General features: G+C 53.1%; 9 protein-coding genes across 9 annotated transcripts; 3 read left to right on the top strand and 6 right to left on the bottom strand.

The window, feature by feature from the left end:
• Positions 1-341: 341 nt before the first annotated feature.
• MAM_03460 (alpha-1,2 mannosyltransferase KTR1) lies at positions 342-1,783 on the bottom strand (the record flags this gene model as incomplete). The annotated part of the gene is made up of 3 exons (XM_040822259.1): positions 342-409; positions 467-1,643; positions 1,733-1,783. The coding sequence occupies 3 exons, from the start codon at positions 1,781-1,783 to the stop codon at positions 342-344; spliced, it is 1,296 nt and encodes a 431-aa protein (XP_040680064.1).
• Positions 1,784-2,720: 937 nt separating this feature from the next.
• Positions 2,721-5,179, bottom strand: MAM_03459 (Transketolase; the record flags this gene model as incomplete). Its single annotated transcript, XM_040822258.1, has 4 exons — positions 2,721-3,255; positions 3,324-3,490; positions 3,554-3,685; positions 3,740-5,179. The coding sequence occupies 4 exons, from the start codon at positions 5,177-5,179 to the stop codon at positions 2,721-2,723; spliced, it is 2,274 nt and encodes a 757-aa protein (XP_040680063.1).
• Positions 5,180-6,252: 1,073 nt separating this feature from the next.
• MAM_03458 (uncharacterized protein) lies at positions 6,253-8,110 on the bottom strand (the record flags this gene model as incomplete). The annotated part of the gene is made up of 4 exons (XM_040822257.1): positions 6,253-6,683; positions 6,751-7,176; positions 7,252-7,513; positions 7,583-8,110. 4 exons carry the CDS (start codon positions 8,108-8,110, stop codon positions 6,253-6,255), a joined length of 1,647 nt encoding a protein of 548 aa, XP_040680062.1.
• Positions 8,111-9,310: 1,200 nt separating this feature from the next.
• On the bottom strand, positions 9,311-10,823 carry MAM_03457 (Flavin-binding monooxygenase-like family protein; the record flags this gene model as incomplete). The annotated part of the gene is made up of 2 exons (XM_040822256.1): positions 9,311-9,776; positions 9,847-10,823. 2 exons carry the CDS (start codon positions 10,821-10,823, stop codon positions 9,311-9,313), a joined length of 1,443 nt encoding a protein of 480 aa, XP_040680061.1.
• Positions 10,824-12,360: 1,537 nt separating this feature from the next.
• MAM_03456 (NAD dependent epimerase/dehydratase family protein) lies at positions 12,361-13,589 on the bottom strand (the record flags this gene model as incomplete). The annotated part of the gene is made up of 3 exons (XM_040822255.1): positions 12,361-12,508; positions 12,583-13,455; positions 13,546-13,589. 3 exons carry the CDS (start codon positions 13,587-13,589, stop codon positions 12,361-12,363), a joined length of 1,065 nt encoding a protein of 354 aa, XP_040680060.1.
• An 860-nt stretch (positions 13,590-14,449) lies between these two features.
• On the top strand, positions 14,450-16,227 carry MAM_03455 (General substrate transporter; the record flags this gene model as incomplete). The annotated part of the gene is made up of 7 exons (XM_040822254.1): positions 14,450-14,701; positions 14,765-14,794; positions 14,861-14,992; positions 15,047-15,365; positions 15,430-15,758; positions 15,841-16,023; positions 16,078-16,227. 7 exons carry the CDS (start codon positions 14,450-14,452, stop codon positions 16,225-16,227), a joined length of 1,395 nt encoding a protein of 464 aa, XP_040680059.1.
• A 1,381-nt stretch (positions 16,228-17,608) lies between these two features.
• Positions 17,609-20,098, top strand: MAM_03454 (topoisomerase II-associated protein PAT1; the record flags this gene model as incomplete). Its single annotated transcript, XM_040822253.1, has 2 exons — positions 17,609-19,755; positions 19,810-20,098. The coding sequence occupies 2 exons, from the start codon at positions 17,609-17,611 to the stop codon at positions 20,096-20,098; spliced, it is 2,436 nt and encodes an 811-aa protein (XP_040680058.1).
• Positions 20,099-20,720: 622 nt separating this feature from the next.
• Positions 20,721-21,900, bottom strand: MAM_03453 (DNA-directed RNA polymerase III complex subunit Rpc37; the record flags this gene model as incomplete). The annotated part of the gene is made up of 2 exons (XM_040822252.1): positions 20,721-21,346; positions 21,405-21,900. 2 exons carry the CDS (start codon positions 21,898-21,900, stop codon positions 20,721-20,723), a joined length of 1,122 nt encoding a protein of 373 aa, XP_040680057.1.
• A 579-nt stretch (positions 21,901-22,479) lies between these two features.
• MAM_03452 (uncharacterized protein) lies at positions 22,480-23,742 on the top strand (the record flags this gene model as incomplete). The annotated part of the gene is made up of 1 exon (XM_040822251.1): positions 22,480-23,742. The coding sequence occupies one exon, from the start codon at positions 22,480-22,482 to the stop codon at positions 23,740-23,742; it is 1,263 nt and encodes a 420-aa protein (XP_040680056.1).
• Positions 23,743-24,070: the final 328 nt, after the last annotated feature.

Genomic DNA, 24,070 nt, shown 5'->3' with positions numbered 1-24,070 from the left:
TATCATGTAAAATCACATTCTAGACAGCATAAAAGACATCCTTCACAAATAGACTAACCCTTCTTCAACTTGAGCAGCGTAAGTGTACGTAAGTAAAACTCTGTTGCCCAGCGTTTGCCCGTTAAAAACTAATCAGACACCTGTTCATTCCGTTTCTGCCTTGACAAAGCCCTCAACAACCTACCCCTCGCGGCGAGAAAAGTAGACGATTGGCGACAGACCTTTGTCTATCTATGCCAAAGCTCCCTCCCATACCCTTCTTGTTCTTCATGTATAGTACAGACTACGCGTCCGTTACCCAACAAGTGTAGGAACTTCTTTTTTCTTTGTCACAAATCATTTCAATCCTTTTCACTCTCCCAACCCTGAGGCTTGGTCTTGCCAGTCACGTCGAAGAATCGCGAAGTGCCTGGGTAGCTGGTCAGCGAACATGTACTCAAGGGTATATCCAAACCGTAAAACGTACAAGAGTAGCCCTTCCAGTCAAAGTTGTCACTTGGATTACAGTGACATCGTAAAGCCAATCGCGTCCTCTCGCCAGTAGGGCAATGGGTGAAAGGAACGTGCCAGTAGGCAATGTCGTTGAAGAAATGAATCTCCGTCTTGTTCAACAAGATGCCGGCTGCGATGGAGTGAACGGGAGCATCGCCCCATCTCTCGTAGAAGAACCCACCATCCCGGTCAATAGAGTCGAAAAAGTCGGTGTAGGCCTTGCTTCGGAGCCAGTTCAAGTTGCCGACCTCAAAGTTGGACCAGAAATGGCAGTTGTTGTACGTTTGACCGTCATCGTCGCTGAGAAAACCCATTGCGTTGTCCGCAGCAATATGCTCGGGGTGGTTCTTCATAAACTTCTTGGTGCTGTCCCAAAGGGTCGTGATGGTCTCTGCGTATTCGTACAGGCTGAGAACGAAGCTATACTTCTTGCCACCTTCATGCATGACGCGGAACGGGTCGTAGTGAACATCGCAATGCAGTTCGACAGATGGCTCCACACGCCAATAATAATCATAGTTCATCATGAGGGGTTGTCGGAAGAAGAAGCCGGATTCGAATCGGCACATGTGACGGTAGCTTATGGAGTCGCCATAGATGATCTTGCGCTCAGCCATGTCCTCGCGCACTTTCTTGGCCTTTTCCTGGTCGATCCACGGGGGGAAAGACCAATGCTCCGCGGCTATCTCACCATAGTGCGTCTTGCCGGACACCAGGGACGTCGTGACCTTTTTGAAATTGTCGTCAAAGGGCTTGTCGTTGAGAAACACCCAGTCGTAGTTGTATCGGCGGTTGAATCTGTCCTCAACCTGGCGGATCGAGCGGGCAATATCCCACACATCGCTGTTGCGAGCCAAGGTAACAAAGGTGGCGTTCATGCGAAGACCAGGGGCGGGCGAAACCAGTTCAGCATCCCAGTTTGGATCCTCTGGGGTCAAAGCCAGCGGAGATTGTGCGTTGTCCCCTATCGGTTTCTTGGGGGCGGGAGCCGTCTCGTCAGAAGGCTTGGGCTTCTTGATGGGCTGTTGGGGCTTGTATCCGGGTTCCTCCGATTTGACAGGCTGATTCTTGGTGCCTGTGGGATCCAAACGGGTTGGAATGGTCACTGCTTCATACTTTGAGTTGGAAACGAAATAGAGCACGGCAAGTGTCTAACAAGACAAAACAGCGTTAGCGCAACTTATCCCAGAGGTGCAGGGTGAATGGTGAGGATGAGGAAAGAGGATGGCAATAAACATACGAAAAAGGCGATGACGATGTAGCGCAAATAGCGCGCATTGCCGGTCACCATGACGAACGATTTTCCACGGGCGTCCGTGACTGATTCCAGGCTCGACCAGATCAGATACCAGCGGCACAAAATAGAGTCTCGAGATTGCCGCGACCCGAAAAGGTTGTAGGAGAGAAATCTTCGTATCGTACGGAGTAGACGGTTCGAATGGGGCGAAGGAGTCAAGGGCCGGTCCTTTTACGGGGCAGAGAAAAGTAGTGTAGCGCCGTGGCCGACTCGGAAGAAAAAAAAAAAAAAAAAAAAAAAGAAACAGACGGACTAGCTGTAGGCAAAGGAGAACGGCATGCGAGAAACCTGCCCGTGTCCAAGATGGACGAAGGAAAGGTGATGATGAAGAGGAGCAAGAAATGCCGTGGCAAGGCGTGGCTCGGCCAGTAAGGCGGGTGTTTGAAACATCCAGTACTGTATTCAGTGTTGAGACGTGGGGGGGCGAAAGCGCAGGGGAGCTGCACAGTGCATGATTGCCAAGGACAAGACGTGAACGAACGAGCGAACGACATCGGGCATTCCCGACGGCTGAGCGCAACCGTGCGGGGTGTTTGGACTGGCTGAGTGGAGGAAGGGAAGGAGCACCCATGTGATGTGACGGAGGTACGGAGTACGGAGCAACTTACATAGTGCGGAACTTTCTCACCACCAATCGAGTTGACCTGGACACGCATTCACTCTGTACAGGCAGGCACGTGTTCGGCGCAGTCGGCATACACACATTCGGAGGGCTCGTTACGTTACTCTAAACCTACTTACGGAGTACGGAGTACTCGAGCATGATTTCAAGGCTTGGTGGATATTGATGGCGGCGGCAAAAAGGCAGGTGCCGCCCCCAAATTTAAATTAATAATCAACACTACTCCGTACTTATTATTCCGTATTTAGCACTGGTCCCCCACTTTCAAGGTCCCGCAGTGCGGGGCAGGCATCCCCAACCATCATCAACTCATAAATGTCGCCAACCAGCGCCCCTTGCATCACTGCCCTCCAACATGCCCAGGTACTCTGCCACTTTGGCTACAATGGCATCCGTGTCCAGCCCGAACCGTTGGTAGTTACTCTCGCTCGACGCAGAGTAGCCGAAGCCCGTCATCCCAATGCTGGCCGTCACGTATCGCGCCCAGACCAAAGCAACATATTCCTCCACGCTCACTATGGGTGATCCGTCCACCGGGAACACCGCTTGACGGTATGCTGGCGGTTGCCTCTCAAAGATGTCCAGAGAGGGCGCCGACACAATTCTGGTCGAGATTCCCTGTCGCTCAAGCTTTTCTGCCGTGGCGACGACAATGTGCAACTGCGAGCCGCAGCTGACCATGGTCACCGCCGCACTGCTCTGTTCCTTTATCACATATGCGCCTTTGCTCACTCCCAGGCGACTCGTGCATGGCACATGCCCCGTCGGATCCCGAGCCACGGAAATCATGGATGGTGACTTGCGCTGTTCGAGGGCGTATAGATACGCACCCATCACTTCTTCACTGTCTGCATGTCAAATGGCTGTTGCGCGTGCCTGTTGCGGCTGAGGGAATGCAGGGCCTGTACTTACGCGTCACACGGACGGATATAAGTCAAGCCTGGCATGGCTCTGAAAAGGGAATCTATCTCAACTGGCTGATGAGTCGGTCCATTTTGACCTTCTTGGAAGGAATCATGCGTCGCAATGTGCAAAACCTGCAAGTGGCTCAGGGCTCCCATGCGGACGCCTGGAGCGGCCTGTGAGCGACACCAGTGAGGTCAGCGACAACTCACACGTCAGTAGAAGTAGGTGTTGCTCACATATAGATAGAACATGAGAAATGTCGTGGTAACCGGCAGGAATGTCCCCGGGTTGTACGCCGCGAGACCGTTCGCAACCGCTGCCATGGCGTGCTCTCGGATTCCGTTGCGGATATGACTGCCCCTGAAAGTCTGTCAAGGCGTCAAGGACTGTCGCCGACACATCTTGCAGACGGCCGAACTCACGTTTGTTGGGTGAAACACGTCGTTTTCAGAGTACTTGAACTTGTTCGAGTTGACCAGATCTGCTCCGCCGCCACACATTGCAGGGTTCGCGTTCCATAGAGCCTGGACTATCTCTCCATTCGACTCACGAGTCGCTTTCCCCTTGAACTTTTTGCTGTCAAGATTCTCTAGCATCGTTTTCCAGTCACCAAAGTAGCCATTCATCCGGCCCAAGAAAAGCTTTGCGTCCTCTGGATATTTGGACATGTACTCGATAAGCTTTGCCTCCCATTCCTGCTGCAAAGCTGCGCCGTATGCCTTGCGCTCTCGGAAGAAATCCAGGCATGACTGCGGAATTTGATGCGACGACTGGGGTGAAAGGCCGGCCAGGGCTTTTGATCTCTCAATGCTCGACTTATCAAAAGGTCCGTGATGGGCTTTTGCCGTCCCTGCCATGGCAGTGTCTGCCCCGATGACGGTGCGGACGTTCAGAAACACCGGCTTCCCGTGGCTGGCTCGTGCAAGGCGCAACGCGGCTACGATAGCTTGGACATCGTAAGTGCCACCATCAACGTCGATAACGTGCCACCCCGAGGCCCGCATCTTGGCGTTGGTGTCCTCGACATTGATCCAGTGAAGCGGACCGTCGCAGGTTACCTGGTTGTTGTCGTACACCAGCACCAGGTTGTCCAGCTGTAGATTTCCAGCCAGGGAGATTGCTACAGAGGTGCGAAGGCCATTAGCATCCCGACCCGAGAGGCGTGATAACAGAGACGAGAGACAAAACACGAACTCTGACCAACCTTCCAGAGCCACTCCCTCCATCAAGCATCCGTCCCCGGTCATGCAGTAAATGCGGGACTTGACGAGCTCGATGCCGGGCCGGTTAAAGTTTGCGGCCAAGTTCTTGGACGCAATGGCCAGTCCTACAGCGTTTGCGACCCCCTGGCCCAAGGGCCCTGTGGTGACTTCAACTGCCGGACACTCAATCTCGGGGTGCGCGTGGCAGAGAGTCGTCGATCCGTCCAGCTTGGCCGATCCGTAGCCCCTGAGCTCCTCCAACGTCCAGGCCTCGTATCCCACGAGATAGTTCATGACGTACAAGAAGATGCTGGCATGTCCTACGAGGCTCCCCAGGTCAGCGGATGCCGAGCGAGCTGCCTCTCTGCCGCGTGCGGCACACGTACCATTTGACAAGACAAACCGGTCACGATCAAACCACTCGGCGTCGTTGGGATTGTACCGCATCACGTACTTCCAAAGCGCCACCCCAATGGCAGCCATTCCCACGGCAGAGCCGCCGTGACCGCCGCCGTTTTGCATAGTCACATCGTACACGAGGTTGCGAACCGCAAGGACTGCCCGGTCGTCTTTGGTAAGTTGTTCCCCTTTCCGGCGGGGAGGTACCGCGCCATTGATTGCTCCCGCCAATGCGCTGAGCACGTCTACTTGAATCGGCATGTTTGCGTGGATCGTTTCATCCAAACAGACGCATGGGCGAAACTCGATGACAACTCACTTCGGCGAGGGGGGCACGACCATGACCATTGACGAGTAAAGATTTCAGTCAACGGACCTGCTGGAGTCATTATAAACCACCGGTTTTATTCCCGTTGACAACCCGCCCTGTTGGAAGACGTGAAACCGAGACACATGCTTCGGCCGTGGTTCTGATATCCGGCCGGAAAGAGGAGGGCCGCCATGCTTCTTTCAACGCCCCGATTCGATTTCCCGTTTTGGACGTGGGCGGCCTGGCTATGCGTTTGGCGTCTGCCGGAAGGTCCGTCGTGGCTGTCGCATAGACATAGGATATATGGACTCCGGAGTAAGATGGTAAAATAGTGTGGCGTGGCCACGCCCCTTTTTTGGTGACAGTGGCGACTGCCCCTCCGGCATTCCAAGTCCACGCCCAACACCCTTGGGGGGTGTTTGCATTATCATACAGAGCTATTCTCTAGGCTCGCGGGCGGAGAAAGACCGAAAATAACGTTTTCAGTAAGTGAACTCGGCACCTCCTACAAATACCCAGGTAGGTATCTGGCTAGATTGAGGATGAAAAGTAGTAGATACCTTGATGGTTATGTAAAACCCCGTCTTGACAACATGTCTTCGTGTGTGCTGGTGCGCGGATAAATCAGCTCAACGCCACTTGAAGGAGCCGCGAAACAGGAATACGCGGCTGCCCGGTTTTGGTTCTAGTTTGGGATTCGTGGCTGATGATCTATTCCATGGCGCAGTGTTCTGGCGCCCTCGTGGCTGGTTTCCCCGTTCCGGCCTCTCCTCTCGAGCGTGAGTCGGCGGTGTATTATGCGTGACCGATGTTCGCTCGGCGTTTGATGTCTTAATGGACCAAACACACTGTAGACATTGGTCGTGGGCGGATCGGCGGCTCTTGTGATGATTCCACCCAGGGCTGCGAAGATTGAACTTTGACAAGAAAGGTTCTGTGTCGGCTCATGCAAGATTCTGTGTCAGTGGTGGCTGTACCTCTTCCGCCGTCAGGAACATGTGGTATTTTCTTTTCTCCTTCCTACTCAGGTATCAATAAAGCCCCTGTTTTTATCTTCAAGTTGGGAGATTGGTTCCCATTCTTCCTTCAAGGCTTGTACAATGGACTCGGTTGGCCAGGCCAATTTGGCCTCGGTATCTTTTAGAATTTGGACGACGAGCCTTTGCTCTTTTTGGTTGGATATGTACGGGCAACACAGGTGAATAGCGTAGCAGCATGTCCGCCGCGTCTCTGGGGTGGGATTCGAAAGGCATATGCCGCAGATTCTGCGCGCGCGGTCCACCATACGGGCCTGTGAAGAGGCAATGTAAGCAGACGGCCGGCGTTGTGCGTGTTTTGGGGGCGTCGCTACCTGAACAATGTTGTGATGCCGACGCGCGGCGATCCCGATTACCGGCTCTGGGTCATATATTAGAAGCAGCGACTGGCCAATCTCGTAGTATATGTTTGCCGTGACTGGAAAAGCAAAGCAGTTAGGATAGCAGCATGGTCGCCAATGGCCATCGGGCATCACGTCACGCACCATGCCATTGCTCGGAGAGCCAGATCTCCGGGAAATATCGACCCATTTCCACATTTCGCTCGGCAAAATAGTACGGATGAAACGATTGGGGCCGAAGGCGGCGCCATTCGTCGACCTGTTCCCGAAGCTCCTGCCATTTCTCGGCGCGTCTCGCTGTCGGCTGGGAGAAGCAGAATCTGGTAATCTCGGCGACGATGAGCATGATCAGCTGGCTCCACTGGGCATCGTTTCTCGGCTGGGGTTCCCTCCAGAGCCAGCATCTGGAGAGGTCGATCCTGACCGGCCGGTGGTCTAGAATTGCCATGTATATGTCCTGCCGAAGATAGATCCAGAATGCGGCTTTCCAAAGAGACCCGCTGGCAGATGATTGGGTGGCTGCTATCGCGGACGCACCAAGTAGATGGCATTCGTTATCCCCAAAGGAGCCTGATGATCCCGGGTGAGTATATATTCAGAGTGCTTTTTGCGGCACAATCTTCATCTTGGAGACAAGAGGCGTACCGTTCATTTGCTCATACACTCGGAGAATCACAGTCGTGGCGAGCAGGACATCGTCCATTGGCGCATGTTCATGCTCGAGCATGTGGAGGAGGAGCTTGACGCATTTCCCGTGGTATTGTTCAGCAACCGATGGCGAAGACCCCAAGAGCCTGCTCTGATGGAGAGAGGTAACAGCAAAGATGGCGTTGAGAAGAATCGGAGTGTTCAAGGCCAGTTGTGGCACATGTATCGTGAAATGACGGCCGTCATCTTGTGAATCTAACTGAGGTCGATGTAAGATTGAGCATGCCATGTTGGCAACGGCAACATTGGAGAGAACATAGACGCTTACCCCTGAAGCCCAGTGTTCCCTGTAGAACCGCAAGAGCTCTGCGTGTCGGAAGCTCCGCAACGTTCCATTGTTACCAGACAGCCCGGCCTGGCTCGACAGGGCCGGGGTGACGGGCGTATTCACACTGCCAAGGTTTTCACTGCTGATGGAAGAGAGATCAGACGCCATTCCCAGAGAATCCTGATCCGGCAAGAGCAGACGGGGGATAGAGAGACATGGCTCAAAACTATGGCACTGTGACGTGGTCCTGGAGCTCTCCTGGACAGCAAAGTCGTCCTGGATGGGGGAACGAATCTGCAACTCCCCAGAACGGCTTGATGTCTGCAACGCGTGCATCTGGCAGGTTGGTGAGTCGGTCGCGGCACGAATAGGGCTTGCTCCATGCTGGCCGCACCGATGACGGGACGAGGCAAGGCCGGAATCCTTGCCGAAGCTGAAATGCCTGACTGAGACATGCTTCCCCCGCGACTCTCTGGAGTTAGTGCGGCCGCTGCTGGGGCTCTTGGAGTCGTAGAGAGCAGAAAACATGTTGCGAAAGTTCACGGCAGGGTCCGCGAGGACGCATTCGCGCCCGCCCCGACGACATCGGTCACATATGGGCTTGGCCTCATCGCCTATTGTGAGTGCTCAGTACAGTACAAAGGCAAGATATTCATGTAGACGGCGGGGATGGACAAACATTTGACGTGCCGCTCTCGACAGGTCAAACTGACGCACAGTTGAGTTAGTCCAGAGTCCAGACCGCGGAAAGAGTCCAGAGGGCTGCGCCAAACATACCATCCCGTTCTGGTCCTCATAGGAGTAGTTGGTGATGGCCTCTCCCACGGTTAAGTTTTATATGCAGTTTGGCCATGTAGCTGATGAGCCGCAGGAGTGTACAAGTGTGGAATTATCTTTGCTCTCGTCACGTTCAAGGCGTCGTCACTGTGGCCGCAATAGTTTTATGAATACGAGGATGCAAATGCCCTGAATGGCCGCGGCCAAATGTAGTTAGTCCCGTGGTATCCCGTACGCAACCCTAACCCTACCCGGTGTTGTTTCAAATCCAGTCTACTGCAGTTGTACTGACTCTAGTAGACTAAGTATAGTTATATTATATGCTTCACTCCACGGAACCCATGCCAAGTTGATACTACAGGGTACGTGACCGAGACCTCGCAACGTGGTACACCAAAATGATTCCGTTGTAAAGATTGCTTGTTAAGCATGGTGTCTTGGGTGATTTGATTTTGCTACCAAGACGCCCCGAGGATTCAAGAAGATGCTGCCAGGCTCGGAACTGTCCATTCTTCCTGCACATGCAATGAGTAGGGTTGACTTCTGTGTCGATGAGCTCCGTGATTACGCGGCTACAGCGGTGAGTAATTGGGTATCGAGACAGAATTTGACCAATGTCTCATCGACGGGTATTTCGCCACGCCGTTACACCACGAGGGCTACGATGACGAGAACCTACGGCATAAGGGCTCACTGCATGAACAACAGTGCTGACTCTAAAGCTTGAGTCATCCAGGCCTCGTGGGAAACCAAGGACCAACAAAGTGCGTCGTGAGCCCTTGTCGCGGCTTTGATAAAAGTTGCTCCCTTGTCACCTGCAATGCCGGCTCATCTGGCCAAGACGCCATACAATTAGCAACTACAGTAGACGTCTCTGAAGAAAACAAAAAACGCGACCTTTGGCGACAACAGCCTTCATCGCGGACCCCACGAGCCACCAAAACCATGCTCCTACACACCAAGACGTGGACTGGACTGAATCCCCAGACCGGACCGCTGGCCCCCCATCATCCATAGCATCAGCAGTCCCAGGATACCGTACGCGGTCCAGCTTGTGGTCCGCATCCAACGTTTCGCGCGGTACCACATCCACCACGGCGATTGACGAGTCTTGAGAAACACTCCCCGCTGCGGCTTCAACGACTCTTTCCAAAAGTCGGCCGCGTAGCCGGGCCACGAGGCCGAGTTGCGTCCGTGGCTGTTGATGTACCAGTTGGAGCAGCCGGCCTCGAACACGCCTCCTCGCAGTCGCGAGTGGACGCGGCTCACCCACTGGTCCTCCGCCGTCCTCTTGACCTCGACGGTCGACAGCTGGCGGTCAAGCACGGGAGCAAGCAATGTTTTGGCGATGAAAGCCACTTGGACTTCGGACGCGAAGAGGACCGAGTTGTGGGCAGGGAAGGTGTTGGGACCAAAGCTGGCGAGACAGTTAGCAGGTCATGTCGTCGTTCTTGGACATGCGTCGTGATCATGACGACGCAACGTACAGAATTGCAAAGTTTGGGAACCCGTTGACATAGGTCCCCATGTATGCCTGGGCTCCCCGGCTCTCCTGCCACTGTTGCGAAAGACTGCGGCCGCCTCTTCCGTAAACCTCCATGGGCGCGAGAAAGCGCTGGATGTCGAAACCAGTTGCGAGGACAATGACATCGAACTCGATCTTGACGCCGTCGGTGCTGACGATGCCCGTCTGGTCAATGGCCTCTATGCCGTGAGGCACAAGCTCGACGTTGGGGAGATGAAGGCTCTCGAGGTAGCCGGGATCGAAAATACGGCGCTTGCAGCCTGCAGACCGGTCAGGGGGGGAAGGACTGGAGTCTCGACGGACAAACGGCCTCAACATACCCAAGGGAAATTCCGGGACGAGCAGATGGTGGTACTTCTGGGGCGCCGTGGACACGATATAATCCCTCGCGTGAGCTTCTGCTCTCAGCCGCAGACGTGTGGCCGTCTCTCCCGGTCCGTACGTCGTCACCATGTTGTCACTCGCGAGGAACAGTCGAAGCCTCAGGATTCGCCCCAGGAGCGGGACGTGCCTGAAGCACCACCTCTCGAAGCACGTAAACCTCCTGTTGGGCCGTTCGTGATACCACTGCGGGCTTCGCGCGTACTGCGTGACATGCGCGACTTGCCTGGCAACCTCGGGGACTACCTGCGCAGCGCTGCACCCGTTGCCTATGACGGCCATTCTCTTCCCTCGGTAGTCATACTTGTGGTTCCAGCGTGCCGTGTGGAACATTTCGCCTTGGAACGTATCCATACCGGGAAACTTGACGTCCCGAGGCCGTGAGATGCCGCCCACCGCCGACACAAGAATGCTGGCCGTCCTCGCGTATTCCGTGCCCGTCATGAGATCGCGGAGTCGGACGTCCCAGAATCCGTCTTCGTTCCACGACGCCGAGACGCACTCAACTCGAAAATGCATGTGGTGGCGAAGGCCAAACTTGTCCACAGTCGCCTCCATGTCTAGTTGTCACCGCTTGCAATGTTAGCCTTGTCGTCTGACCACGGCGGAGAGGCTGTACGTTACACTCCAAGATCTCAGGGCCTCCAGACAATTCTTTGGACCAGTTTGGATTTTGATTAAACGAGAACGAGTACAGTACCGTTGGGACGTCGCAGCCGCTGGTGTACGATCAGGATGGGCCATGTCAGGGGCAAGATGTCGAGCCGCACTACTCACACGCCTGGATATGTATTTGATCGCCAGACGCCCCCGGGGCCGTCCGACTTTTCGTAGATCTAAGACGTCTGTAAGACTTGAGCTTCTGAGGATTCTCGTTTCTCATGACTTCCTACCGTGAAGTCATCCACCCCCAACTTGTGCTTCAAAGTATGCCCCAAGGCAATGCCGGATGGGCCAGCACCAATGATGATGACCGTCATGCCTGACAAGCAAAGAAATAACTCGAGCCAAGAACAATACAGAAAGTTGCTGATGGATGGAGCAACCCCAGCACGTTGCAATGCCTGCTATTGCGGTAGATGGGCTATAAATATCGCCCTGGGGCAATTTGCACCTCCATATCTTGCAGCTCGCAATCTGGCAGTGGTCCTGCTGAGGGACTCGGCAAACTTGCGGAAAGGTAAAACTCAACACACCTTACAGTTGAGACTCGGCGTGTCATGATTACCACCATCCCGGCGCATATTGCCCTCCGAGGATAGTTGCCTACAGGACCAGACCAACGACTGGTAGACTCGCTCGGTCCAGATACTCGATCCAGCATTTTGCCCGTCACTTCTCCTAGGCTTCCCAAATTGGTGACGCGGTAGGGGACGCCCCCAGATAAACGACAACTAGTCGCCCGGCAGGCAGGCTTGTTCAATACAGGGTGCAATTGGGCGCCTGTAACCACGCCTGTTGATGAGATGACATCTATTGTTAACTTTGTCTCGTGGAGCACCAAGGTACGTACAGTCCGACATGGTGGTGGCTGAGTTCTGCGCAAAGGCAAATACGAGTCTCGGTCTTGATTGTTTCCAAACACGGACATCGATCCGAAGCAGCGATCAAACGCAGTGACGAAGCCAGCTAGCGATGCCTTTGATCCATGCTCCAATTTGGCCCGTCAAGTCTTCTAAACTTGTTACAGAGCCGTGGCGGCCGAGACAATGCCCATTGCAGAGCCTGAGCCCGTCTCACGACAAGCGTGCGAGCCTCATCCCGAATGTCGTGTTTCGGAGCTCGCATCTACAGCTACTTTTGAACAGTACACTCGGCATGATTCCCCTGGTAGTACGTAGTCGCGCAGTGCCTTGCAGAGTGCAATTAGAGGAGGACATCTGAACTTGTGCAAGTGTTGTCGAAACTTGGATCAAGAGTTTGACATGTTCTGCCACATGCGCTCTGCAGACCGACAAAAGACCCAAGATAAGACCCCAAAGTTACGCAGCTATTCATTTTCTGTGCCTGGCATGCTTTGGAGCAATATGGTCAACGGAACTGTTTTGAGAATAGGAACCATACTGCCAGTTATAATTGCACCGCTTCCTTCCGCCTAGATGCCAACCAAGGCAGCGAGCGTAACAAGAGGCCCCTGGGCAGCCACGGCTTCCACTACTTGGTCAAAATGCTCGCGGAAGTCTGCATTGTCCCTGGCAGGTTTCCATCCGAGCTCCCTACCCAAATCAGCACGAGACCTGGAGCTACGTCGCCAGGTTAGCAAATGCCGATTTACGCGATGGAGAAAGGCTGGGAGTAAATCAGGAGAGCAACCTACTTGCTGGCCAGTACAATCTCAACAAGCTCCTCACTGCCGCCGATAATGGAAGCCGCCTCCGCAAGCCCAATCGACTTGACCTCGGTCGTGCTGCACAGATCCCGGGCAAAGCAAGCGTTTGCAATGCCCTGAGAGACTTCCAACCAGGTATGCTCGCCAGTTTCCGCAAAGAAGAAGCCCTTTCTGCCGTGGGGGATCTCCTGCTCATTCGACAGGATTCCTTGGAGAATAAGCGTGTACAGGGGGGCAAGGTCGAGGATGTGGACGTGGTTCCAGATGCCGCTCCCGGCTCCGATGACAACGGCCTGCTTCCGCCTCATGGCCTCTCGCACGAGATTCGGAACCTGCTGGGATATGGTGGAGAAGGGGCCGCTTCCTTCACCGTAGATGGTTGGCGGAACGACGATATAAGTTGGGACGCCGAGCTGCTCTCCGGCTTCAACCACGGCTATGTCCGTGGCACGTTGGCTGTAATGAACGCGCGCCGTCTCGTACTTGTATATATCGGTATCTTTATCTGAGTAGACAGAGAGATCGACTTCCTTTCCGGAGACTGGACGATCGGAGAGGATGGAAGTCCCCGAGGTATGGATGTAGCTGACTGCCTGCCCCGTGGCTCGTTTCCTCTCGGCCAGCCCCTGGATGATGGCCACGGCGGCCTTGTCGTGGCTGGCCGAGGCTGCATTGATGACAATGTCGTTTTGGCTTGCTGCCTGTTTGACAAGAAGCAAGTCGTCAAGGCCCTCGAAGACAATGGGGCTAACGGCAAGGTTCCTGAGCCCAGCGGCCTGCTCGGCTTTCCTGACAAGCGCCGAGATGGAGTAATCGGAGGCATTTTTGGATTTTTGCATCTCGGTGAGGACGCTGCCACCACTGTGCATTTGTCAGTTTCTGCTGTCGCTGTCTTTCCTTGTGGTTCTCTCATATGCTTGTTTGTTGGCCACGAGATGAAGGGTTTCTCACATGTAGCCCGTGGCGCCGAGGACTAGGATCTTTGTCTGGGGCATCGTGAGTTGTCTTGCTTTGCCGTGTTGTAGTTGGAAAATGATGGCGAGGGAAGATAGAAACCGAAGACGACGTCCGGAAGTTGTTGAAGAAAAGGGTGCCCCCTGCAAAGTGTGCCGGCCCAAGTCTCAATTTGAAACCGGTGGCAATTGGGCAGCTTTGGAATCAAAGAAATGGCTTACAAATCCGAAACTCGAAAGACGTCTACTAGACATTTCCCGGCAGGTCGTCTCGAATACTCGATTTGGTTAACACCTCGATACGGATTGGCTTTTGGATCTCGCATGGCTTGGCCTCAAGCCGCCCCCGTGGGGAAACTGCGTGGCTTGACGTGGATGAGTCTGAATCACCACGGGGAGATCAGATGAGGCGTGTCATCCCGTGGCTATAAACTCCTTCATGCTGGACCGCGCTCGATGGATATGAGTCTCTCTCGCGACATGTCTCTCCGTGTTCACGTTGACGCAATAGTTTTCCGGGACGCACAAGACACAACTTCGGCAAGCAAACATGGCCGGGCTCGAGTCAATCGAGGGCCCGACACTGTATCGCATGATGAGCGCTTCTTCTGCCATTGTAAGCACAATCCCGCAGTGGTACATGTCGTTCTGCGTGACGCGGTACTCGTGGAGGGCTACATGCAAGGAAACCCAAGGCTGATCAACCACACACGCATGTTTAGGCCTTTTGTATGTTTGGATACGACTCGGGAGTTCTTGGGGGAGTTCAACATACAGATGCGTATCTACGGGCCCTCCAAGTTTGTCCAACCTTGTTGATTTGATACGTGTAGCATTGTCGCCATATCCAGGGTTCTGATCGTTTCCTCTCGTAGTATCCGACAAGCACATATGTCATCCCCATGGTTGCCGCCTCATACACTCTGGCCGCGGCGGTTGGTTCGCTGACTGTCATGGCTGTCGGCAACGTATTTGGGCGTCGATATTGCATCATCATCGGCAACGTCTGTGCCATCATCGGTCCCGCGCTGCAAGCATCTACTTGGTCGGTATCGCAAATCATTGTAGGGCGTGTTATTGGGGTGAGCATCCGTCCTCTCAGCATGTCCTCCAAGAAGTGCGCCACTGATTCGTCTCAGGGATTTGGCCTTGGAGTATGCCATGAAACTCTTCGCTCGCGACTTGACGATGTCTGACTGCTCTGACCCTTGTCCAAGTTCATCTCTTGCACCGTGCCAACGTACATGGTAAGCCAACGTCAACCGTTCTGGCGTCATGTCATACTGATATCATACTGATTTGCACACTCCAAGGCCGAAATGAGCATCAATCCGAAACAACGCGGCCCGGAAATAGCGATACAATGCGCAGTTCTCATATCAGGTATCGCTCTGGCGTACTGGGTGGCCTTTGGATTTACGCGAATGGACAACCAGCTGTCCTGGGTAATAAGCTTGGCGTTCTCCTGGGAGACGTGTTAGCTAATGGCTCGTGTCTAGCGATTCCCGATTGGACTACAGGCAATTTTTGCCATTATATCGTTACTTGGCATGTTGATGCTTCCAGATACCCCTCGCTGGTACTACTCTACAGGTCGAGACGAGCAGGGCGACAATGTTCTCTCACGACTCCACGCTTTGCCACTCAACCATCCCAAGGTCCAGGCGCAAAAAGAAGAGATCCAGGCCTCCATCCGGCTCGAAACACAAGAAGTGACCAAGTTCGACCTCTCTCTTCTTGTTTGGGATACCAGTGAGCTTCGTGTTGGGCGGCGTATTCGCATCGCCTTTCTAATCCTGTCGCTCAAGCAGATGATGGGTTTGTATAGTCCAGACTTGAGATGCGCCGTCTGTAACGTGGACAAGGTTCTGATGTGTCTTAGGAATCAACATGATGGTCTACTATAGCACTCTCATCTTTTCTCAAGTTGGCTTGTCAAGCTTCCTCTCACAGCTCTTAGCTGCAGTCATGATGACCATTTATGCCTTTGGAACATATGTGCTGCCGAGCACCATTGAACGCTTTGGACGCAGGACCATTCTTTTGACAACCGCGATAGCCTGCACAGTTTTCATGCTCATCTTTGTTGTCATGATTGCGGTACCAAATCGAACACTGGTAACGCAGTGGACAGGAGTAGCAGCAGTCATTCTGTTCATGTGTTCCTTCGGGTACGGCTGGATTGGTATTCCTTGGCTGTATGCATCCGAGGTCAGTATGGGCCGCCTCTTTTCCCCTCCGAGATGGCCGATTAATCTTGAAGCGATTTTTTACTGAGATGAAATAACTCTAGATTGCGCCACTCAACTACCGACACGTCGGCGGTGCCGCAGGTGCATTCGGAGAATGGGTATTCTCCTTTGTCACAGTTTTTGGCGGTGGGTATGCTATTGCGAGCGTCGGCTGGAGAATATGGATTTGGCAGATTTTCTCCTGCGCGTTGGCTATAGCATTTGTGTATTTTATGTGTCCCGAGGTGAGCTTTTTAATGCGAAAACGAACAAGACGGACCTTGCTGACACGGGTGAAGACGAGCGGCAAGACGTTGGAGGAAATCGACATTGTCTTTGCAACCGACGCTGTCAAAGAAAGAGCTGTCGCGGCTCTGGCGGAGCGAACTTATCATGAGAGCAAGACTCAAACAGGGGCTCAGGCATACTATCAGGATAACGCGGCCTAGTTGTCATTGTCGTTGTCGACAGACTTTTTTTTGTATCGTGTTTATCGTATATGTAGCCGGCCTCTTGAACTGCGTGTTGCAGGATTTATAATCTGTGTTGTATTGTATGACACGCCCTATAATGCAAGACTATTAATGGAAGACTTCCACTCCCAGTCTGGATTGACTCACCACCGTCGAGGTGGTGTGAAAGACGATTATCGCTTAGTCCCTGAAAAATTGCCAGTCGCTTTTCATGGGACTAATTCCATTGCCACGCAAATGTTGCCAGCGCAAAGCTTCCACATCACATTTGTCTCAGAGAGGTTATATATGTTGCCACACGATTGTGCTGGTTTGATGCACAGACGATAGAGGGCTAACCGCGTTTGCTTGACCAGCCAACGTAGATTGGCGGCGTGGAAGGCGCGGATGCTGGGCAATTCCAAGAAATTCAAGCTTCAGTCACCGTCCATGTAATCTAGACAGGGTCAGACGCGATCACAAGAGCTCGATCTATTGCAGCACTGGAGATAGTTTGCTCTATGCGTCAGAGTCAAGGCCTCAGATTACGTCCGGCCTAAGTTGTGCATCTCTCGAAGTAAAATCGTTGGCGCAGACAATCTTCAAGCCGACTTGAACGTGGTATATGTAGTATCCCATGATGACGACAATGATGATGACTACTCAATGATGGTGATGGAGATGTGATGGTGATGGTGATGATCACCGACGTGAACAAGCAGACCCGCTTCCGCACGTGACTTGGCCCCGACGACGGGCTGCTGCTTTCGGAGCCGTAGTGGGGAGTTGTGGAAGCGCGGGTCCTCCCTCTCTTCGCCTTCTCTCTCACTCATCTCCTCGCAAGCTTCACCACACAGCTTGTCTCGGCGCTTTCTTTCTGCTGCCGGCGCTGGCTCTAGCTGCGACCCTTTGAAGCTTGCCAGCAATCTCAGGGCTACAGTCGACGCTGTCCCGTCCCCGCCGGCGCTTGAGCTACGTGCTCCGATTCTGATTACGTCGATTCCGCCCTGGAAGACACCATGATAGATTTGTGCGACTTGGAAACCCTCGCGAACTTTGTGTCATTCTAGTGGTAAGCTCCCATCTACATTTCGAGCTATGCATACTGTTGTCATCCCCGTCATGGCCAATTTGTTGCAAGCGTTCGGCGTCGTGACTAGGCGCACTATACGACAAAATCAGCGCAAGCAGGCTAAATAGGCGGTGTTGTGAAGCCTGACAAGCGATCTGAACAGCTCGTGCAGGCCGAGGTCATGTTCACCAGCTTGAGAACGCAGAGCTTCTGTGATGTTCATCTCAAATTTTTACTAACACTCGTGAGCAGTCCTTCCATCCGTTGATTTTCCCCGCCTTTGTGGTTCGATATCATTCATACAAAATGTCATTCTTCGGTTTTGACACCGGGCCCCGTGGCCACAACACAGCCGCTCCGGGTTTTTCGCAAGCTCACGACCCTTTTGCTGGTCTTTCAGGACGTGGCGACCAGGATGATGCGCTTGACTTTGAGGACACATACGATGGGCTTGGAGATCAACTCGATGAAACTGATGATGTCTTCAATGATGATACATTTGGTGGCGAGTCTGCTGTCGCAGGCAACGTTGGAAAGGACTTTGACTTTTTCGGACAGACTGCCAAAGTTGCCGATGCTATTGAGGAGGAACATCTTCGATTCAATCGCCAACAGCCTGCTTCCAGAGCAACAGCCCCCCAGCCGCAGCCACAGCCCAGCTCCTCGCAGACAAGCTCGTACTATCCAACCCAGTCAACACAAAAACCTGTCCGAAGTGGATATGAAAAGTATAAGGAGGCAGAACCCCTCCCAGATCTGCATGTTGACCAGAGTATTTGGGGAATCGGGCCAGCTAAGTCCACGGCAAAAACCTCGCAGTCCGCTGCCCAGCCGCCATCCGCTTCAGCCAGCCGAAAAGTATTGAGCCTCGAAGAAGTCGAGGCTTCTATGAGAGCCCAGGTACCGAAACAGACTCAGCCGCAGATTACCCTGTCTGACCCTGCCATCTATCAGCAAGGTCAGGCCGCGGAATATACTACGAGCCAACAGGCTGCGCAGCACCAACAACAGCAGGGTCATCCCGTCCACGGACCGCCGGTCACAATATTGCAACGCCCTCAGAGCATGCAGACCAGGCCATCAGAGCAGTTGCCTACGCCACCTCAACTACAGTCCCGTCAGCAGGCACCGCCCGTGCAGCCCACGCAGATTTTACAGAATCCCAACCGTCTCTCTGGAGAGGCCGCACCGCCTGGTCCTCGTGGCCATCGTTCGCAGGGCTCCATTCCTGGCTTGGCGCAACTGCAGGCTCATCCCCAGATCTTGCAAATGTCCGAGGGCGAGAAGGTTGCGTTTCTGGATCAAGAAACTAAGCGTGCCAAACGAAACCACAAGATCTGGCTTTTATCCAAAGATAACGGACTTATGACACCCCAGGATAAGAACTTCATCACCCGAATTCAGTTGCAACAACTTGTCTCCGCTACTGGAAACCCCGTGGAAGGCTCCGATTCTTTTATTTCCGAAGACTTTTACTACCAAGTCTACAGCCATATTCGCGCCGGCCAACGGCAGAACCCGAGCCAACCTTTGAGCAACTTTGCGCAGACCTATCTATTCCAGACTGGAAGTCGTCATGGCGGAATGCGCCGTCATGGTAGACCCGCCGAGAATCACATCCAGCGGATGGAGCAACAGGTTCAACGAGCTGTTGAAGCCGCAAAGAACAAACCTAAAAACCCCCAGCTCGTTATTGCCGGTAGTTTAGGCAAGATTTCTTTCAGCAATGCCAAGACCCCAAAGCCGCTGCTCAACATCAAGCGCGCTGAGAGTGAGACTCTTCGTCCAAGCAACGGTAAGAAGTCTCCCCACCAGGAGACTGTACTTGATCGCAAGCGGATTCTGCGGAATGTCGAGAAGGTCTATGACATCTTGATGAAAATTGAAGACCACATTCGGCTTGTCCCTCCGCCAATGGGCCACACCCCTGAAGTAGAGCTGGAAGAACAGCATCAGCAATGGACTACGACGTTGGACGCCTATAATGCAAAGCTTTGGACGGAGTTGAAGGTGCACGAGCCGATTGGTGCTACGGTCCCCCATCCCTTCATCGCTTTCTTGTCGTGCGCCAAGGGAAAGAAGGCGGTTCCTCGCATCTTCCCCCACCTCACTTTCGAGCAGCGAACGACGATATTGACTATGATCATTTATCACCTCGACCAACTTGATGTCGTCCAAGGTGCCGTCATCACAAGTGGCGAAACAGACCTCAACTCCCGCATGCGCGAGAATATTGAACTGTTCATCTCAACTGTCATGCCTTCATTGATGCAATACTTTAATGAAACCGGCTTGGATATCGTCGATGGTGTCCTGCACCTCATCGCTACGAAGCTAAATGTGGATCTCATTGCCAGAACGAGAATCGGTGTCTCGATGCTTACGTTGATTCTCAGCCGTGCCGTGCTTTTGAAGCAGACGGGTGCTGGAAATCCTGAGCAGTGGGAGAAATGGTAAGACGCTTACATTGTTGTCACTGCTGACATGCCGTACTAACTCCTTGACAGGGACCAAACATTCGAAATTTTGTTCAGCAAGTTAGAGCCTTCGCTACCACACATATTCCCCGGCAGCGTTAATGCCGGAATCGATGTTTATGTCTGGCAATTGCTTGCGGCTATGGGTGTTAGTGCCACCCAAGATCAGCAGACACGACTTGTGCTCGCCGTAAAAGACCGCGTCCTGGACACCGTGTCCATGTCCAAGACTCTACCGCCTACCATGGCTGCGGAGCGACTTGGCAGTGTCAACCTCTTCATGCGATCCATTGGCTTGGATGTAGAGTTACTGCAATAAGATCCAACATGCTATCATGCGACTAACAATGCATCTTCGGAAAAAATGAAGAACGAAAAGCGGGGGCAACACCTATATTTGCATATATTCACTGCTTTGTCATTCTGCCGGGGAGTTCCATCGGGCAAATTTGGGCTGGCTTTTGTTTTTGGGAATCTTTACGATGTGAAGCGATTGTGCCATGTAAGAAGAAGATGCCGTGCCGATTCGTGGGAGCATTACCGTGAGTGTACCAGGAGGATTGATAGGATGGAAGGGGCTGGGAGACGACCATTTTTACATAGGTGGCTTGCGACTATGTTGACTATTTTTGCCTTCTATCGATTCCTTTTCTTTTGCTCACCAAAATCATTTTGTACAATACGAAATGGGGGATGATAATTATGGTAATTTTGGCATGGCGTGTCAGGGGCGCAGACTCAGGCTGCCTCCAACATCACGAGCATGGGGAAGGGTTGGAGTGGCAGCGTTCCTGGCATGCGTTAATCAAGCTTTGAATTATCCATGCGAAGACAAACATTTCTATATCCCTGAAGTATACATGAGACCAACATCGTAAACACCTTGCGCCGTGTCCATGCACATGACTCGCCTTCATTATCGACAGTCCATAAAGCAATCCTTAGTCAATAGTGATTGCTGTTTTCGATGGTGCCCTTGCTCTACTGGTCCTTTTCGTAGCAGCGGGAGCTGCACCACCCCGTGGTTTCCCTTTGGGTGTCCCTCGATCTCCGACCGCTTGCTTACCCTTTGGTTCAGGCTTGATCTCCGGCTCTGGTTTCGCATCAGGTTTCTGAATACCACTGACAGCCTCCAACATTTGCTTGGTGTTCCACTTGGCCCCGAGCTTGGGCGCCAATTCCTCCATACCTGTTTCCGCTGGTTCTTTCTCTTTCGTCTCACTCTCGCCGGCGGCCTTGCTGCCCCCAGCCTTGGGGTACAGAAACAGACTCTCGTTGTATACTTCCCATGCGGCCTCTTCATTCTCGTCCGTATACCTCATCTTTCGCCAGTTTTCGGTCTGCACGAAGCGTAACCTATCTGCCATGGTTTCTGTTGTGACTGCGTCGCCATCGGCGGTGTTCTTGATTGTCATGTGAATGGCGCGCGCGGCGGTTGACGAAGATCCTGCTGCTTCCTTGGACGCAGAGGCGGAGGCGCTGCGTTCTTGTTGAGTGGCTGCGTCGAGGTGGTGGAGCTGCGGTCTGAGATGAACGAGGGAAGAGACGGGCGTGAGATGGAGGTTTTCTAGCAGTACGCGTTAGCGGGCAGGTTGAGTTGGAACTAAAACTGAGTAGCGACACACTGCCTTGGAATACCCCAACCATGTACTGGACTTCGTCCGTGTCAGGGTACTGTCCTCCCAGGGTCTGGGTCCTCAACACCATGTCCTGGCGAACGGCCTCGTTCCAGTCCATGTACTCGTCGTCGTCCGACTCGCCTTTCTTCTTGCCTCTTTGCGGTACTGCGCCGAAGCCAAATCCACCTGCTAGACCGTGACTGCCGCCGTTCTTTGACGCCATGGATGACTGAAGAACGCGGCCCCATTTCAAACCCTTCTCACGGTCGTAGGCGGTCGTGTTGTCCAGAGGCACGTCGACCTCGACCATGCCCGAGTGCGCCTTCAGACGGAGTTCGGTGGGCGGCGGCCGCGGCGTGTCATCTGTACGGTTGGGCTGCTGCAGGATGAGGAGGCGGCGCCCGAGGGGGAGGGCAGGGTTCAGGAAGACGGGGTAGCTGGCGGTTATGGGATCGTCGTCTTCGGCATCATTGTCCACGTCCATCTCGTCGAACTTGCTCATGTTGAGTGGCTATCCGGTAGTCTTTTGTTGGTCGTGTAGAAATATTGCTCTCGGCAGGGGAGATGTCGTCTGCTCCGAACGAAATGGGGCGGTTCCAAAAGGTGTGAAAGCTGCGACTCCGACTCCGATGCAAAACGTGAGTGGGGTGTGGAAAATTGTAGCGCCGGCAAAGCTCTTATCTTATCACAGCTGGTGACTGGCTTGGCGATGACCACGTTTTGATTCTCTTTTACTCCTCCACCTGCTCAATTCTAGCCATTGATTGCGGCATTCTTACTGGGCATGTCGCGCTTGGGTTACTTGGTCAGAGGTCTTCCAACTAAGACAAACTCAGGAAATGCCAAACGCAATCCGTTCGACGACTCTACCTGCGCTGTACGAAGCGATGGAGGTTGGCCGCACCTTCCGAGGGTTAGGGTTGATGTATGAGAATAATTTGTATCCGTGGAACGACACACTCTCCTTCCCCTAATCACAATGTCGGTGCGTTCTGTCGCCAGACACGTCTCCCTCGTTTTTTTCTTCAAACTGCGTTAATTTCTCTTTGTCATAGGCCATACATTCCTGCAGCTCGCCATCATGGTGCTCTTGGACGACGCTCCTCAGGCTGTCCTCGACTGTCTCGCCACTCATCTACCGCTCGAAACCCTTTGCAACGTCCGCCTCAGCTGCCAAAGATTGCGTGCTGGAACTCTGAGTATATTCGGGCGCAGATACTTTCGGAAGCGTGGTGTGGTCATATCGATCGAGAGCTTGCGGCATCTTTACGAAATTACACATAATCCTCGTCTTGCTTCGTCAGTGCGCGAAGTCGAAGTCAGCACCATGCGCTTGCCAAATTACGTTGATGCTTTCACATATTTGAGAGGTGGTAAATCGAATTTTCTTGAGACGATATGTAAGATGCAGACTTTAGCCGTCATCGACGATTTGTGCGAAGCATTCTTGTCGCAGCTGCCCAACCACACGACGCCTCAGCATCACAAACGCTGTGCCAGCCAGTACCAGCTCCTGGACACTGGAGTCGTCGCCAAATATCTATCAAAAGCCTTGAACGGCCTTCCAAATTGCGCTCGTATTGTTCTTACAGATCGTGCAGGTTGGGGAGCGAAAGAGCTAGCCCAGCAGAGCGGAACACCTTTGATGATGGACTTTCCTCACGGTAACCCCGTATTCAGCTTGAGACTTTGGAATGCTCTACTGCTTGCAGTTTCCAGAAATCCGGGGGTAATTACAGAAGTAGGAACCAGTTTTAAATACGATGTTCCGCAAAGCGTTAGGGTAGAGATATTCACTGCCCTCTCTGAGCGTCAAGCCAACTTGGAGACCACAACAATTGTTTCCCAGGAGTTGGGGCTCCAGCTGGCCCACATCACGTCACTACGCCTGGAGGGACTCCCTTGCGCAAATACCTGGTGGGGGGGGAGTATCGTCAAGCTCGTCAACACGTTTCCGCGGCTTTTGCGTTGCAGCATTGACTTTGCCTGTTTCGGCGACCATGTGGCAGTTCGAGAGCTGTCCAGCGAGTTGTTTATGCCGCATATACAGGTCCTAGAATGTTCTATGTTTGCAATACGAGAGCAAGATTTATACAGGTTTCTTTCTCGCCACCGGTACACCTTAAAAGAAGTCAGTCTTCGCAAAATGACCCTCAAAGGCCAAGGATCGTGGTACTCGCTTCTCGCACAGCTGTCCAGAGACTTGAAGGGGCTTGTTCTACGCCTCGATACGGTTCGATACGGTACTTGCGTGGTGAAAAGACGAGTTTTGAATTTCCTCGGCAATGAACCCAATGGGACCGTTAAAAGGAAACGGGGAGACGGCAAGATACCTACCTCTTAAAACTTGGGAACTATAAGAAAGACCAAATTAGCTGCCAGAACAAGGTGTTTATCATGTCCTACGGCATTGGAAGCAATGAACATCACCACAGCGTATCATGTAAAAAATATAACTATTTGCAGCGAGGCGATAGAGAAAAGGATCCATATGATTTCCTTTCCTTTCTCTGCTCTTTTTTGTCGCAACCGTCCCGTAGATTTCCAGCTTACGTTTACTCCAGTCATCTATGCAGTCGGATCTGTCCGTTCCGCAGCCGCTTGTCTAGATCTTGCTCAATCGCTCCGACAATATCGTGGTGATCCATGAGGTAAGCCGTTGGTAAGGTTGA

The sequence above is a fragment of the Metarhizium album genome (genome assembly GCF_000804445.1).
Source record: "Metarhizium album ARSEF 1941 chromosome Unknown scaffold_6, whole genome shotgun sequence".
Taxonomy (NCBI): domain Eukaryota; kingdom Fungi; phylum Ascomycota; class Sordariomycetes; order Hypocreales; family Clavicipitaceae; genus Metarhizium; species Metarhizium album.
Note: the sequence above shows the minus strand (reverse complement) of the source record. Positions and strands in the feature narration are given on the sequence as shown.